The sequence below is a fragment of the Ananas comosus genome, linkage group 12 (assembly GCF_001540865.1).
Source record: "Ananas comosus cultivar F153 linkage group 12, ASM154086v1, whole genome shotgun sequence".
NCBI classification, from domain to species: domain Eukaryota; kingdom Viridiplantae; phylum Streptophyta; class Magnoliopsida; order Poales; family Bromeliaceae; genus Ananas; species Ananas comosus.
In genome coordinates, this window is record NC_033632.1 from 291701 (window position 1) to 309693 (window position 17993).

Genomic DNA, 17993 nt, shown 5'->3' on the forward strand with positions numbered 1-17993 from the left:
CAATTTTATGAATACGATGTACGATATCTATAAATTAATTCACTTAAACAACAGTATCTATTTCTTATAAGCATTTTAACAACTGCAAAATCAGTCATCCGGTCTCAATCGCTTGAATGTGTTAAACTACTGATGATCACATGAAAAGAATTTTGTTGATTTTAGATTTATATGTCTCTTATCTATCTGTTTTTTTCTTATTTTTTATTTTTATTTTTCGGCTTTTTTTTTTTTTCGGAGGTCCTGACTAATTTCAAATTGATTGCGAAGTTTATCTTGCATAATAAATGAAAGAGGTAACTTGCTATCTTTTCTTTAAAAAAAAAATAAAAATAAAGGGGGACAACTGCTAAAACAGTTCTTTGTTTTTCTCTAAATCTAAAATAGTTGGTGGTGTTTTTTTTTAAAAAATTTTTTGTCTTTTTAAGATACCCCAAACTTTTTTGGAAAAAATTTTGAAAAGAAAAAAAAAGAAAAGAAAAAACCCAAACGCCAACGCGCGCTCTCTTTCCCTCTTCTTCAGTGTCTCCATGAATAGAATTGGAGTGCGCTCGCCGCTTCTGCTCCTCCTCTTCAAGTCCACTCTTCTCTCTCTCTCTAGATCTCTACAGATCTCGCTCGCTCTCTCGCGTCCCATTGGGTGGCCATGGCGAAATCCCCACTCCTCCTCCTCCTCCTCCTCCTCCTCGTCTCCTCCTCAATCGAGGACGACGACGACGACGCCCCGCCGTGCACCGTGTGCTCCTCTTGCCCCAACCCCTGCTTCGTCCCCGCTCCTCCTCCACCGCCCCCCACCGCCGCCTCCGATTGCCCTCCCCCTCCTCCTCCTCCTCTCGTTCCCGTGGGCGAATTCTACTACTACTCGCCGCCGCCGCCGCAGCAGTGCGGGTGCGCCGCCGAGGAGGGGGCGCCTCCGCCTCCGCCTCCGCCGGAGCCGCCGGGGTCGGCCGTGCCGTACGATCCGTCTTACTATTATACCCCTCCGCCTCCTGGGGAGTTCCTTGCATGGGCGTCGGCCCCGCAGAAGCTCCCGACGACGCTTCGTCTCTTCTTCCTCCTGCTGTTCGTCTCCGCATCCCTGCTCTTAATCATAGCGCACGACTTCTCTTTTTTTCTTACATTTATTTACACATAATACGCGCACACCCCTGCACACTCATCTATCTATTTGCATCATTCACTCACTCACTCACTCACTCATTTTCGCACCACGTCTCCTCTTCAATTTTAAAATAGCCACAGCTGCGCTCGAACAATTTCTCTGATGAGAAGTATATAATCGTTCATTTGTGTGCTTAGAGGGGGGTTTGAGTGTAAGAAGTTCACTTTTTGAAGAGCATATATGCAAATTTCTATCTCACAAGGGCTTCATGTAGGATTAAATGATTTTTCTTTTTCTTTTTTTCAAAGAAAGAGGGGATTTGCAACGTAGCAATGTAGCATACGCTTTGGCAGCTTGGACGAAGCTTAATTAATTTAGATTATTATTATTACTCAATTTTAATTTATTATAATTTGATAATAATAAAAATTTTTATTTTCTATGTTAACAGATTATTTATTTTGTTATCCTGTCATTTCATAAAATAAAGGAAATGCAGATATGATGTTTAACCCTTTTTATAGTGTCATTTTCTTTCAAAGAATATATAGTTGATTATTTGGTTTTTGAGTTATACTATTTGTACTCTTATTTGTTCAGGTATAAATCTTATATTTTATTTTTTAAAAGTTCAAATTCACTCACCTGCTTTATTAATATTTTGTAATATTAGGCATTGTTTAGTTGAGGGATAAAGTGGGAATAGACCACTTTATCCCTCTAATTTATCCAAACACTATAAGAGGGAGTAAGTTTATTTAATCCCCTCTTAACGGGTTATTCTAGAATAACCCGTTAAGAGGGAATTTCTTGTTCCACCCTTTTGGTGAAATAACAAATTTTTCTCTTTATACCTCTACTAGTTTGATAATAAAATATTATTAATTAATATATTATATATATCATTTTATTAACTAATTAGCTAAATTAAAAATTAACTAATTTAATAATAAAATATTAGCTAAATTAATAATTATTTATTAGTGTGTTTATGCAATAACTAATATCTTTATTGATTAATAAATTAATATTTTTACCAACATAACTAATTAATTAATTAATTTACTAATATATTAATTTATTAGCCTAATTTGTTAACTTATTAAATTATTTATAGTTAGATAATTTATTAATTAACAGTACTCATGGTTAATTGATTAATGATTAATTAATCTGGTAATTAATGTATTAATTAACATTTATGATTATCTAATAATATTCATGATAAATTAATTTTTTAAAATTATAAATTTGAGATTTTAAATTTTTAAAATTTAAAAGTTTATATTTTAAATTTTAAAATATAAATATAAAATATAAAAATTCTAATTCTAATATAAAGAAAAAAAATAATATTATTATTTTTTATTTATAACTATCCACTTTAATTCTTATTCTATCTTACCTAATCAAACGCTATTTTTCTTATTTTCAGAAATAACTCAATTTTCATTCAATCGCAAAATTGATCTAATCCCCGCTTATACCTCAATTTATACATATTTTCGGAATACTTATTTTTTATTTATTCTCGAACCAAACGATACCTTAGAAATTTTATAAAATAATAATAATCTTTTTTGATGAAGTATAGAATACTCACCGCATAAATAAGTGCACAGGTGTGCACTTTTCGTGCCATTTCTAGTGTGATAACTAACTTTTTACGTCATTTCTGGTGTGACAACTAAATAGATGACTGTTCGTTCTTAACTAAGTAATAAAAAATTTAGTGATCGATAGTCAAATTTTTAAATTTAAAATTTAGTTGATTTATATTTTTAACTAATTTTATTTTTTTAAAAATAAACAAAATAAACAGTATATTACTTTTCTCTCTCAAAAAGAAAAAACTAAATTAATTTACACATCATTCATTTGAGTTACTTTTTATCACGTATTATGACCAGTAAGCTAATGTTAAAAGCCTTATTGAGACTAGCTAGTACCACCTATTAGGTGATCAAGGTGCTTACAATCTTATTGCTTTGTTGGTTAATAATGATTTTTCAAAGTACTTAGGATGCTTTTACTGTAAAGTTATCAATTTTTTACTATAATAATAATAATAATTAGAACCTATTTTGCTCAAATCGAGCATTTTGATATTCCATTTAGCATTTCACTATTATAGAAGTACTTGGCACATAGACCATCTCTCAGATTCTATAAAGGGAACGTTGAGAAGTAACCATTGAACTNAAAAAAAAAAAAAAAAAAAGAAAAAAAAAAAAGAGTGCTTGAGCTGCTTCTTTGCTCACCGCACCCCCAGAATACACTAACCACTCATCCAAAAATCCATCAATTTTTTCTTTTATAAATTTATATTATATGTAATCTCTCTTCCTCTCTCTCTCTCTGTCTCCAACATAAATCACACTTAATTATAACAACCCAGAAGATAGAGCCATTAACAACACAGCAGCTTGTTCCTCCTCCCCCATCTTCCGCTTCTTGTACACCATCGACCTCTTCTTCAGCATCACCTTCGCCCCAAACCCTAGCATCCGAATCTCGAAGCCCACGCGTCCTCCCCTCCTCCCCTTCTGCTCCAACCTCTCCCTTTCCCTTTCCCTCTCCCCCTCCCTTTCTCCTCCCTCCTTCACTCCCCAAACCTCTCTCCTCTTCTTGCTGTATCGGATCCCGCACGCATTACACAGCGACTGCAACAGCAACAACAGATCGAGCCAAATCAGATCAGATCGGATCGAATCAAAAAAACAAAAAGAAGATCGGAAGCGATCAAAACCCTGATTTTCCAAATCGATTCCGAGATCGATCGAGTTCGCACCTTTGGGCCCGAGGGGCCGCCTCGCCATAGAGGGGTTTTGGTCGTGCGACAGTCGGCGCAGACTCTGAGCTCCGTCGCCGACTCCTCACTACTCGGATCTGTAGATCCCGGACCCTGAAACCGAAGCGAGATTGGTAGATTGATGAGGAAATGGTCGAGATTAAATAAGGATCGATTAGGGGGATGCAGGGGAAACAGTAGATCGACCCAACTCACCTTTTCGCACGACAGATCCATTTCCAGCATATCAAAATCGCGCCTTAATGATCCGATTGAGAAAAGCCCAAATAGCGATCTCGAAAGCTCCGATCAAAGATGAGAGAAAGAGAGAGAGAGATTGCGGGATTAGGGTTAGTAGAGCTTGATCTGTGTAGTGGTAGTGATATGCGGATCTGAGATTTGAAAAGGAAGGAAAGAAGAGGGAGGAGAGTATATAGCGAGTGAGAAAGAGGGGGGGAAAGGATTGGGGGCGTTTGGAGACAAATTTTAGATCTAGGGAGGGAGAGGGAGCGAAGTGGAGGGAAACAGAAAACGGTGGAGGGAAAAGAGGAGGATGGAAAATGTTAACTATTATATTATTATATTATTATTATATACGGAGAGAGAGTGAGAGAGAGATTGAGAGATTAACGAAATAAAATAAATTAAGGGGAAAAGCAAGAAATATATAATCTTGTTTTTTTTTTTTTTATTCACTAAGATGTTAGTAAATTGTAATTATATTAACTAAGCATATATATATATATATTAGTATATATATATATATAATATAAGTATTGAGTGAGGCGACTAATGCTATGGAAGCACGGAGCCTTCCGTGCTCCACCTGTTCTTTCGATGTTGCGACTTCGAGATCTGTCGATCGGTTCCGGTTAAATGATCGAGTATTTGGAAGACTAGAAATAAATTTTATTATTTTTCTGATATCATTTGACCTATGTGATCATGGGCTCAAAATCGAAATTTCAATGACGCCTAGTGAGCGTTTGCAGTTTAACGGTGTATAGAAATATCCAAATCACGTGAAATTTTGATAGAAAATTTTTTATACTATATAAAACGAAGATCAATTATCTTTGATTAAAATTTTAATGTCATTATTATTACATTTTGGAAGATTTTTATTTTCAGCCGTTGATTGAACCCCTTCCTCTGCCATTCACTAGGCAAAGGGATATGTCGTTAAAATCATAAGAATTATATTTTCTAGGTACTTCAAATATTCTAGAATCAAGTTACGGAGCTGAAGGTGATTCGTCCGATCGAGCGAATGCGAACCCGGCTGCAATCGAAAACGAGGTCCTATATATGCTATCGGAAAGCTCTGGTGCTTCCGATAAGGCAGAGTAGCCTCACTCTATATAATAGTATATGATATATATTAATATATATAATATATATATATAAAATTAATATAATTTCCGGCAGTCCCTAAAATAGTTAGTATCAAAAAGTTTATGCGGACCGTCGGGCATTCGCTCGTTATCGTTCTCGTGCGGCACAATTACCGCATCAACCGACAGAGAGAACCGAGCAAGGCAGACTACTTAGATACGCCATAGAGCATAGCACACCGCACAGCACTTAGGATGACGTGTGCGCCCTGCAAAGCGGCGCCACTCACTCAGTGAGCGATTATCAAAAAATTATATACCCTATAATGATTTTTTTTTTTTACATTTAGTCCTCTAAAAAAAATATATATACAATTATAATTTTAGTTTTATTTTTATCACGCAATCGTCACATCAGTACCTTGCAAGCTGGTTAGGGAGGGACGAACACGTTAAATGATTTATCATATTTCACATTTATATTTCTTCTATTCAACACATATATTTTTTTTAAAACACGATGAATTATTTATCGTATTTAAATACGGTGAATAAATTATTGCTTTCAACTTATTTCAATACTTCCACCTGCTCGCACTCCTACGTGGTAGGAATAAGATTAAAATTATAATTATAAATTTGGTGAGATTTTTTATAAAAATAATTTTTTCATGAGGCCAAATACAAAAAAAATCCTATATAATGCAAAAGAGAGTTTGCTGTTTTGTGCCGTGTAGCTGGGTTTTGTTGCGAGGGGGGTGTGGGAAGGCGCAGGGGCGGCGTTACGGCGCGGCACCGCACCGATCACACTCGAAAACCCTAACCAGGATTTTTTTTTGTCATTTCTTTTTTTACTTGAGATGCCGAAAATGCCCTCGCTCTTTGGGCGCTAATTTATCTGACAAGTAGTCAGCAATGCGGGGCATGTCGGTCATACAAGTTGAGAGGCATAACTTGCCGCTCGATCAAGATCCAACGGTGGAGGTAGTCGTCTTCTTTTTTCTCCTCTTCTTCTTTAATTTTGTTTAGGAAAAAGGAATAATGATTTTGATGATACTCTGGATTCAGAGAGCAATACAACAAGGAATGCTACTTGTACCCTTCTATAATATGAGTGTAGATCTTAAATTAAGTATATGTAAATATATGTGCGATGTTAAATTAAGTATATGTAACAACTATTGTTTTCTAAAAATTTAAAACAATAACTTTAAATTTTTAGAGAAAAGATTGTTCCTTACAATTTAGAATAGTATAGAAGGTGTGAAGTTGAAGCTCCGCCACATTCATAGAGAGAGAAGTTTCCAGACAATTAAACTGACAGGAGAACAAAAGAGAGAAGATAAAAAAATGGTTGATTTTATACCGCTCCGTATAATTAAATACACCGAATAGCAGATATATTTCTATAAAATTTAATTTTTTATATTTATAAATATAAAAGTCTAGTGATATTTATATTTATCCATCCGGTTTGTTATCGTTAGAGCACTAATTATTTTTTTAACAAAGAATAAATAAAATAATATTTTTATTATCTTAAATACGTCTCTCGAAAAGTCCCCACTATTAGAATTATTTAATTTTTTTTTTCAAAAATCTTCAACGATCATTTTCTTTCTTTCTACCGTCATAAACAATAGCAAAAAAAATCAATTTACATCATTCACTAACTATGGTTAAGTATTTTATCTATGATTAACTGTATTTTCTAATAGATACTAACAGCAATGCTATATTTAAAAACATTAAAACTTTTGTAGGAATAAATCTAAAAAAATTAAATTTTATAGAAATATATTTGTTATTCGATATATTTATAGAAAATTATATATAATTAACTCTTAAAAAAAAGAAAAGAAAAGAAAATGAGGTCCAATCTGCGGCCCTCTCCTTCTATGAAGCATCAGATCTCTGATGACATGATTCATGTGTTATTTCTTTGCCTCTTTCGACGCATTCTCGGCAGGGCCGGTGTTTGTACTTCATTATTCAACTGTATTGACTTTCCATGCCTCTTCCTTGCCTCACAACAGTACAACTCTTGGACATGAGAAAAAGTAAAGTTCTTTTTTTTTTTTTTTTTTTTTTTTTGGAAAAACGAGAGAGTTAAAGATATTATTATTATTAGTTTGGACTAAAATTCTACTTATGTGCAGGTATTATCAGTAGAGAATTAGCTTGTGACTAATAGCTTCCATTTAAGCTTCAAACTTGTGTTTGTTGGGTGCCTGGGCATTTGAGCTAAACTCGTTACAAAAAAAAAAAAAGAAAAAAGAAAAAAGAAAAAAACTCTGATTTGTTCAGCACCTTGAATTTGTTGTTCGAACATATCATTAAAATCCATCTGCACTCCTAATTTGCACTATTTTTTTTAACAAAAAAATATCGATGCTTTCAGAACATTTAGAGAGAGTGTCGAGCAAGTGTTAAAACAAATTTGAGAGAAATATGACAGCATGCAGAGAGAAAAAAAAGAGAGCTTACACACACATTAGAAAAAAAAAAAAAAGAAAGTAGAAAATTTGAAAGGAAAATAATTAGGGCCAATAGACCAGCTTTTCACACCAGAACCCTGTACACAAAATCATTCTATAAACCCACTCGATTGAACAAATAAATAAATAAATAAATAAATAAATAAATAAATAAACATACAATACCACCCTCGATCTCACAACATTGTCTTATATTGAAACCCAACCTTTGAACAAAGAACAAGGAACATTGTTAGTGCGTCAAATTAATGTTAGGCTTTATTTAATCACATTAGAAGTCCCTCAAAACTCTCCTATTAACAACAACAAGCGTCCTGAAGATGACAGCTATAATGGCAAGGTTTGGTCACAGAGTTAGTGCCTAAAATTTGATCCCGATTTCGGTTACATTTTCAGAATTCCAGTTCTAATCATTTTTGTTACTCCAAAAATTTCCATCTTCACAGCAATTTCCGCCTAGTTGGCCGAGAACGCGGCGACGTTGTCTTTACTATAATACCGTTGATGTTTTAGAAGATTCAAAATCGTAAGAAAAGCATTTTACAATGTTTTCTTCCTGTTGATTCTTTTTACTTTAATAAAATAAGTGATGAAAACCGGTGCCAAAAGAAGCATTTGTTCGGCGCCGGTTCTCATCACTATTTCACATGAATTATTAGTTTAAAAATTATTTTGAATCCTCTAAAACAACAAGGTGGACGACTGGGCGCTGCGCATGCATGCATTTGGAAAGTAAGCCTTCGGTCTGTCTACGGCATCATTTACGTTACTTAGCGGCCGTACGTATGAAAACAAATAATAATGTTCATGTTTGTGGGAAAAGAATGGTCATAAATGTCAGCAGAACTGCATGCAGGGCGGCGCCACAAGATCTCACGATCGACGTCATTTGTTCAGACGGGGCGCGCGCGCAGCCTAACTAAACTAATCGGAATTGGGTTGGGGATCAAAGATTTGAGGACTAAAACTGTAGTAAATGTATGTAAATTTTCACCTAAACTTGTTGCGGTGGGGGTGGGGGTGGGGGTGGGGGTGGGGGTGGTCTCTAGTACTGAGTCTGGTGGTGGTAGTAGTAGTAGAGTAAGAGGAGTTGGTGTTGGTGTTGGTGTTATTGGCCTGGGCAAATTTGGAGCACAAGCAGGAGAGGAAGGCGAAGAGGGCGGAGAGGGCGCAGAGGGACCAGGTGAGGGCCCACAGGGCCCACTCCTTGGGGCCGGGCTTGGGAGGGTGGGCGCGGTCGGCCACGTGGAGGGCGCGGAACACGGCCTCGGCGGCGGCGTAGGCGGCCACGGGGTCCACCTCGTCCGCCACGTGGAGGCCCTCGGGGCAGGCCACGTCGTAGACGGCGCCGCACGCGTGGTCGGGGACGCCGAGGTAGTCGCACACGCGGACGCGGGCGTCGATGCGCTCCGCCGGGGTCAGCTCGTCGCCGTGGGTCAGCACCAGGATGGGGTCCTCGTCTGTGCGTCGACGCAAAGCAAGCAAAAGCCACGTTGGTTGGTTTCTTTCTTTCTCTTTAGTGAGAATTAAGAACGGTAGGTGTTCGACGAAATGCCCGCCTCCTCCTCCTTTACCTCCTCCTCTTCCTCATCATCATCATCAGAAGAAGAAGAAGAAAAAGGAGGAGGAGGAGAAGAACAAGAAGAGAGGGGGCGGGGTCTTACAGCAGGTGGTCTTGATGGCGGGGTAGTGGAAGAGCTCCCGGGTGGCGTCGAGCTTGCGGAGGTCGGCGGAGAGGAGGGAGCGGTAGAGCTCCGAGAGGCTCGCCACCACCACGACGCAGTTGACGCGCCGCCGCACGAAGCGCTTCTCGGCCGCGGCTGCGGAGGAGGAGGAGGAGGAGGCGGAGTCCGCGGAGGCGGAGGCTCCGCGGCAGAGCTGGCGGTGGCGGACGCCGTGGTCCATCCAGTCGGCGACCTCGTCGAGGCCGTCGGCGACGCGGTCGTAGTCGAGGCCCCGCGAGTCGAACACGCAGAAGCCGTTCCGCGTCGACCGCACCACGTTGTGCTCCTCCAAGCACAGCGTTCGCCCGTCCTTTCCTGCTGGGGAGGTGGTGAGGGGGAAGGGGGCGAAGGCGGAGGCGCGGCCGAGGACGGAGTAGAGGTGGCGGACGAGGGAGCTCTTCCCCGCGGCGGCGAAGCCGAGGAGCAGCAGCGCCACGACGGGGGGGATGTCGGTGTCCTCCCGGGAGATGCCCCCCGCGGGGAGCCAGAAGTCCCCCGCCCGGTACGTCACCAGCCGGTGCCGGAGCTCGTCCATGCGCTCCTCCGCCATCGCCGCCACCCGCTCCATCTCCCGCACCACCCTCACTCCCCCCACGCCGGCATCGCCCGCCGCGGACCGCCACCAGTAGGAGGCGGAGGACGTGGAGGCGGCGTCGTCGTCGGGGGCGGGGGCGGGGGCGCTCCGCATTTCTTCTTCTTCTTCTTCTTCTTCTTCTTCTTCTTCTTCTTTCTTTGGTTCGCTCGGGCGAGAGGGAAGAGGGGGGTGGGAGGGGGATTCTGATGAGGGTTTCTCGTGGGTTTCGCTCTCGATGGGGGTGGGGGAGAGGGGAGCGTGCGTGGTTTGTTTGGTTTCGCGTTGGCGCGCTTCCGAGAAGGTGGTGAGGGGGTTTTGGAGGGTTTTTGGTGATTTGATTGGCGGGTACGGTCGCTCCAAGTTGTACCCCTCACAGGTCAGGTGTCGCCCCGCCCGCCCCACTCTTAACTTTTTTTAAAAAAATAATAATAATAATAATAATTCAGCGTTGGTCATCTCATCGGGCATTTCATCTGCCACTGTGGTAGAATCTCCGCACCTTACTTTCTATGCTAACCGGTAAAAAGATCATGTTTTTATTACTGTACAATGACATTTTAGTCCAACATAAAGTAAAGTGAAGTAAATAAATTAACTTATGCGTGAACAAGAAAGGTAGTTACTTATTTCATAAGAATATTGATTTTTTTTTTTTTCTTTGGGTGTGAAAGATAGTTACTTATTGACGTTAGAAACTAATATACACCTGAGGGAGTAGAGTNGGGGTGGGGGGTGTTTGTGGTTCAAGTAGTAGTTTTATTAATTGACGCTTTTTGACGTGCACAGCAGTGTGGATTAACTAAGCGGTGAAATGTCAGGAACGAACTTTACTGTGTTTAAGTTATTTATTTGTTCTTTGTTTTTTTCTTTGAGAGAGAATTAATTATTTGTTCTTTTGTCTTTTAAGGTGAAAATATAATGGTCCTGAATGGATGGCACAGTTAGCCAAACTTAAAGAAGGTTCGACTTAATTTCATGTTTACTGTTGCGAAGGTGGCAGTGTCTTTCTAAATTCGTTTTTAAATATTTTGATCCTTATCCTTATACAACTCACTACCATGTCATTTGGATTCGACCAATCCTCCCAGGCTAGCCAAGAAGATCCTCTATTACTGCCGGTATGTTGGTCATGTCGTGCAGCCTCTGGCTCTCTGCTGTTGCAGAATTAGATCAAACTAATATATATTAGGTCACTATTACATTGAGAAATTAAAAAAAAAACAAACATTCAGTCAAAAGAAACCTTCAAAAATACTACCAACAACAGCAATTAGGTAAACCTTCTAAAGTAATACTATTTAGGGTCATGATTGGATTACATGGCACAATGGCACAAGGAGATATTTTAGCAATAATTGGGAAAGAAAAAGATTTATTTAGCCATGGCTTCTTTTGAATCCACCCGCGGAGAGCTACTTTAGACCATTTCTGAGTGGAAGGCACACGGCAAGACTAGCATTTATAGGCGCATTAAACTTATTTTCAATCAAATTGCAATTAGATGGACCCCAACTCCCCCTTCTAACTCCATGACTTCAAGGTCTCAAAACTATACTTTGCCACAAGCACATCCATTGCACTAATCAAACACAATCTAAAAGAAGGTTATAGTATTTGACGACAGATATGTCGACCAAATTTAATGAATCTTATCTATTTATAACAGAGAAGGGTTAATAACATTCCCAAGACACAGAAGCTGGCACTTTCTAACCAGTCAGCTCCACAGCCGAAATGCTGCAGATAAGCCCCAGCAAATTCTCTCTCATAAAACAACTAAAAAACAAAAATAAAATAAAATTTGAAACTTCCTTAAAGTTCTTTGCTTTGAGAAGTAAAATACTTTTCCAGTGCATCATGCATCTATAAGAAAAGACCGGTAAGCAAACTTTACATGATGATTGATGAACAATATATAGTTTAAATTCAAGTGCGATAAGAACTAACCCCCAACTAAAAACACAAAATGATACCAGCAATATGCATGCAGACAAACTAAGATCCTCATCTCCTCTCGACCAGAGTACCCATTTGACAAAAAGAGCCTAACCAAGAAAATAATCTCCACTGATTTCTGAGATTTGGAAGGAAAAAGAGAGGAAAAAAAAAAAAAAACCCAACAAAGTACTCGATGCTGTACATAATGCAAAATGTCTAAAACCTGTAGACAAAATCAATTTTCTCAGCAATCCAATATTTCTAGATCAGACATCAATCTTCAAATCCACATTTTGAAGAAGCAAATTGATCATAACCTGTGTTGCAAAAGAACTGGCGTTTATTTGTGCCAACACGAAACCGCCCGAAACCAAACCGAAGGGGACCCAAACTGATGGACGCATCACCTCAACTCGACCCGACTGATGTTTTGACTTGGGCACAAACTGCCACAGCCATGCTTCATTCTTTTGAAAGAACCTCTGCAACATGGACAAAAGATCCTACTTTAAGCAAGTCTTTTTTTAAAAAAAAATGTGATAGGTTGCGTTGATATTGTTTCTGAACTTTGATCTGTACCGACCCTCAAACTCTATGTAATTGAAGGCACCCAAATGGACTCCAGCTTTCATTTTTCTTTTCAATTTAATTAATCAGTTTGCAAAGTCATCCTTTTTCTTAAGAAGAAGCAAAGAAGTTACTACTGATTTTAGTTTTTGTTTGTCAAATAACCCCAAAAATAAGTTTATGCAATTAATCCAACAATAATATAAAATAAAGAGGCTATCTTTAGGAGCTTTCAGCCCAAGTTTAAACTAGACAGTAAAAACAAAAATAAATACAAAATTACTTTAGTTGAAGAATCTAAAGCTGCCAAGTTACAAATATTAGTGTGCTAGTAGGGCAGTGCAAATTCCCTGAGATATATGGTTTTAGCCTAACTGAAAACAGTAGCTTTTCTTCTCAGATGATACAAAAAAGGGAAGAATCGTACCTTTCTAACCAAATTTGAACCCACCAGAAGGTACAGAGACATTCTCACTTCCAAAAGAAAACCCACCATTTTGGGTCCCATCATCCAGTATCATGCCTTCACCATCATCCTCCTCCAACCAATATGTCTCGAGAATCTTCACTGACTTCTCATAGATCTCCGTGTTGTCATGGTTCTGAAGAGCCTCGATCTTCTCCAAACCCTCGGCCTCATCGATCATTTGTGCGTACAGATTGGTCCCACCAGTGGGACCCAGGTTCTTCTCAGCTTCACCCACGTTCAAAATATTCTCTAACCCTTCTAAGCATACCGTTATGATTCTTGCGTCGGGGCAAGCCAGGAGGTCACAGAGAGGTTCGATGCAACCCTGGCTAACAAGATACCTGTTCTCACAATTCAGGATAGTCAGTGAAGTTAAAAATGAGAAATGTTTCCTTGCTGAAAAAAGTGGGAAACGTAAAGACAAAAAGAAAAGATCTTCTGCATATATGCCCCCCATGCAAATTTGCGTGGTTGGTATATGTGTGCATTTGCATCCATGCCCATCAGGGGTATGTATGCAAAAACTTTTTTGCATAGTTAATCCCGATATGATCACAAGCAATTGAGGAGTTAAACAGGGCATGTGCAAATACCAACTTTGCAGGTGCATTACAGAAAATATAGGATATATGCAGGAAGTTAAATGCAAGAAACCAAAAGAAAGTCAATGTTCTCACTTTATTTGATCGTGTGTGCCTCCAGAGGTAGCATTTGAGATGGCCCATGCTGCTTCTTTCTTGATGTCGAACTCAGCTGTTAGCAGCAGTTGCACTAGAGGACCTATTATGCCAGTAGCAATCACAGCCTGTGGTTCAATTTTGTGCTATCTGAATTAGAACATCTTAAAAAGGAGAGAAGAAGAAATACAAAAACATTTAATATTTTTTATGAAAAACCTTTAACAAGAGAATATCAAATAAGTCATCAACGTTTGTAGCTTCAGCTTAGTGCTTCAGTTGAAAGACAGCCTTTTCACACACGCACGCATGAACGCACGAGCGAGGGGGCACGCACGCGCGCACACAATTAACTTGAAAGAGAAAGGCTCATTTTTTTATAGTTTACCTGGATCTGCTCATTGTTCCCAGCTGTGATATTTGAAATGGTCCAACAGGCTTCCTTTTTGATACTTTTCTTATGATTATGAGTTATGAGGTTCATAAGGCAGGGAAGTACTTGATGATTGATCATGTGCTGCAAGGGAAAATGAGGGCAACATTTTCAATGTACTAAAAACAAAGAAACTAGTTTCACATCAATCACAATGGTGTGAGGAGACTCGGATCAATTGAAAGTTGCGCGACAATTAGCTCCAAAAGGCATAGTTTAATCACTTGATTACAGATCAATATGGTAAGCATATCAAATAACCAGTGTAATTACCGTCGAAATTTTGAGTATATCATCTATCACAAGCTGAAGTATACAAAAAATACGATTAGTTGCAGAACTATCAAGGTAAAATAAAAGGCCTTTATTACTGATATTTGCCAGCAAAAGAATCCACACTGATATTCTCAACCTACGAAAGAATTCTACTACAATGAGTAACCATAAGAATGCCTACTGCCGATATTCCATGTAAAACATAGAAACCACTTATTCATCAAGCATAATAATAAATTAAAGACCATAAAAGGGCAAGAAGAATTAAGAGTTGAGTACAGAAAGATCAACAACCTGTGTCTGGACATCATCTCCAGTAACAATGTTGCCAACAGTTCGAAGGGCTGGAATGAGTACCGCAGGCGATGGATATCTAAAACAGATGAAGTATACTACTATCAGCATAAGTCAGGAATGTTAAATTAACAAACAAACAAACTCAAACATGAAGTACACACAGAAGAAGCTCCACGAGCCGAGGGCAGACACCAGCTTCAATCACTGCTTGAATTTTGTCATTGCTTCCATCAGATAAGTACGATAGCGCCCAACAAGCATCAGTAAGGACTTCCTCGTCAGTTGAGTGGATGAGGCGGGCAAGTGCTGGAAGAGCAGGCTTAACCTATACATCATTCGGCACCAAAAAAAAAAAAAAATCCAATTGATTTAACCAACAAAGTCTAGTGCTAGAATACTCAGTGGCTGATCAAACAACAGGAAAATAAAATAAAATAAAACCTGCTCAAAAGCTGGTTGTGGCTTCCCTCTGCAGAAGTTTGACAGAGTCCATGTGGCATTCCTCAGCATCGAGAGCTTCGCATGCTCGTTCAGTTGCTGCAGCAGTGGAATCAATCCCCCATTGCCAAGAACAAGATCACGGCATCTTGTGGAATCACCAGCAACATTTCCCAGAGCCCAGACAGCCTAGAATTCAGCAATTTTTTTGGGGTAAAATATTAACTGGCAAGCTTCATTAGAAATAACAAAGAGAATCAAGGTCACCATACAAACTAGCAGCCTATTTGGACCAGGCCGCTCTGGAGCATCTATGTAGGTTCTGTGGAATAGGGCACTTTGGCAAAGCATTGACAACTTTTTCATTAAAATCAACCCGCCATCAGCCAAAGAGCTTACTCTCTGCAGCAGTAGCAGAAGCAAAAGCTCCAATAAAAGCTTATGCTTTTGGGGGGCCAAGAAGCTCATTCCAGCTTCTCTCCACAGCAGTAACTCCGAATGCTTTTTAACAGCTCAACTCATGATTTAGACTTCTCTATTAGAGGAATTGTCAAAAAAAAAAACCTTGGGCCAAACAGGTGCTTAGCTGTATCAAACAAAAAGAGTAAGCAGTATACCTGCTCGCGGACATCATCACTCGGTGAACTTAATAGCTTTACAAATATTGGAACGGCACCATGATCTATGACAACCTTAGTGTGTTCCGCAGTCCCTGAGGCAATGTTGGTGAGGGCCCAAGCTGCTTCAAACTGCCCAAATAATTATAACACAAAGTTAACAAAATGAAGAACTTATCTAGAAGTAGCAAAGACAAGTACAGCCTACTCAAAGTACAAAAATTCAACATATTGAAGAATTTATCTGAAACTAGCAAAGGTAAGCACAAACTGCTAAAAATTTACAGCAACTGAAGGGGAATAAAAAGCTAAACCTGGAGCTGGGGCAGATCCTCCCGAGTAAGGAACTCAACAAAGCGAGGTACCACACCAGATTTGATAACGTCCTCAATAGGAGGGTTTCGCTCTAAATTAAGAGATTCAATTAGCAATCACTACAATTCTACTCAACAACAACAACAACTGAAAACATCAATAGTTTAGGGACCCCCCAAAAAAACAAGCAAAAAGAACAGTTAACACCTACCGATTGACAATAGCTTCCTGAATTGCGTAGTCGCCTCAATCTGCACGGCATTGTCGTCCGAGTAGATGCCTGCCACCATCGTTGGAAGGCTCTCGAGCTGCGAATTGAGATGAAACCCTTAATCCCTCCCACAAAACCCTAGCCCTAGATCTCGAAACCCTACAAATCAAATCCAAAACCCTCGGAAACCACTCCGTTCGCGGTTCGAGCGGGGACAACTGGAACCCTAGCACGGGGGTCGACGAGGGAGTGCGATACTCACCTTCTTGTCCATTCCGGAGGAGTGGATCGCCTGGGGGGGCATGCCATCGCGGCGCTTCTTCTGGAGGCTCTCCTCGCGGCGGCTCTTGCGGATCTCCACCATGTTGTCCTCCCTCCGCCGCCGCCCCTCCTCCGCGTCCACCGCCACCTTGTACTTGATCCGGCGGATCTCCGCCCTCTCGCTCGGTCTCAGCGACATCTCCGCCGCCGCGAAGCCGAACACCAGCAAAGAGGTTGGAGACGAAGACGAAGAAGTTGAAGACGAAGAGATATAGACCTGAGAACTACGCAGAGAAGAGGAACAAGGGGGCGAAACCCTAGACCTCGTAGAGCGAGGACGAGGGTCCAGCACGACGAGGGTCGAAAGGGGTGTGTTAACTCACGAAGCAGCGAACGTGGGGAAAGGGGGCTCCCCTTTTATACGTTGAAGCGGGGACAGTGACGGATCGGAGGAAACCCTAACCGTTCGGATTGAGAACAATTCTTGTGGACCCGGTTCGCTAGGTCATCTGTAGACCACCTAAGGCCCGTACCGTCCATCACCGTTGATGAATATAACAATTTTCAAATCTGAAAAGAATGGGTGATAGCGGACGGTGGAGATTTGAGGAATATGGTACAGAGTGCGAATGCATGAGGGTGTTGACGTGGTGGACCAAGTCCATTGATATTCCTTCTCTGTTGGGTTTATGCTACAATACGAGTCCACGAACCACTTCCGTTCGGGTCGGACAAACCAGAGAGTGCTTTTGGGCCTAAAAGGGTAGTACAGAGGATAAAATATAAAAATCGAGTGTACTTGGATCAAAGTAAACCGGACCCGGCCCAGCGAATTCGCCTCAACTGGCCCAGTTTTTTGTCGACCATGGCGGAGTCGGTTTGGGAGTAAAAGGTTTTGGGGCCCAACCCAAATGTAATCTTAACCCGGCCCATGACAGGTTCTAGTCTCTTTGCCCCTCGGAATCTTCTGCTCTAAGACACGAAAAAAATCTAGAATACACCCGGTATATTGCTGACGCTGCATCCTTAATCAATGAAATTGTCGCCTTAGATTGATACTTTCCATCATGATTAAAAAAATATATTTTTTTATTGGACTTTTTTCTCAAATAGAGAAATATGATTAGTTTGTTATTGATAATGTGATGCAAATGTGATATAATAAATTTTCTCCTAAAACAGGCGTTTGATTCCCACTTGAACTGTCCTTGTAATGCACACGAGCAGATATTGATGCACATAAAATTATATTTTATAAGCCAAATTATCAACATTAGTTATGCACGTTAGTTGATCCTACATTCCTACTTGTTTTTTTCAGAAAAAAAAAGGTGAAGTTCCTTAAAGTTGTTGATACGAATTATTTACGTCACTTAAGCAAAAGGATTTAAAGTATGATGTTCACAATAATGAGGTGGTATCTCCAACCAATCTTAATATATATATAATTCAGCTGGGATATTGTCATAGC

The 17993-nt window shown here is 39.9% G+C and overlaps 3 protein-coding genes across 3 annotated transcripts; all 3 read right to left on the reverse strand.

The window, feature by feature from the left end:
* Positions 3389–4461, reverse strand: LOC109718611 (GATA transcription factor 16-like). Its single transcript, XM_020244919.1, has 3 exons — positions 4110–4461; positions 3894–4007; positions 3389–3765 (listed from the first exon to the last, which is right to left on the reverse strand). Exons 1-3 carry the CDS (start codon positions 4137–4139, stop codon positions 3487–3489), a joined length of 423 nt encoding a protein of 140 aa, XP_020100508.1. The 5' UTR covers positions 4140–4461; the 3' UTR covers positions 3389–3486.
* Positions 7760–10210, reverse strand: LOC109718450. Its single transcript, XM_020244697.1, has 2 exons — positions 9390–10210; positions 7760–9185 (listed from the first exon to the last, which is right to left on the reverse strand). The coding sequence occupies exons 1-2, from the start codon at positions 10135–10137 to the stop codon at positions 8716–8718; spliced, it is 1218 nt and encodes a 405-aa protein (XP_020100286.1). The 5' UTR covers positions 10138–10210; the 3' UTR covers positions 7760–8715.
* Positions 11817–16919, reverse strand: LOC109718449 (importin subunit alpha-1b-like). The gene is made up of 11 exons (XM_020244696.1): positions 16524–16919; positions 16262–16358; positions 16050–16141; positions 15736–15867; positions 15122–15307; positions 14842–15005; positions 14678–14756; positions 14063–14191; positions 13675–13802; positions 12956–13338; positions 11817–12443 (listed from the first exon to the last, which is right to left on the reverse strand). Exons 1-10 carry the CDS (start codon positions 16719–16721, stop codon positions 12960–12962), a joined length of 1584 nt encoding a protein of 527 aa, XP_020100285.1. The 5' UTR covers positions 16722–16919; the 3' UTR covers positions 11817–12443; positions 12956–12959.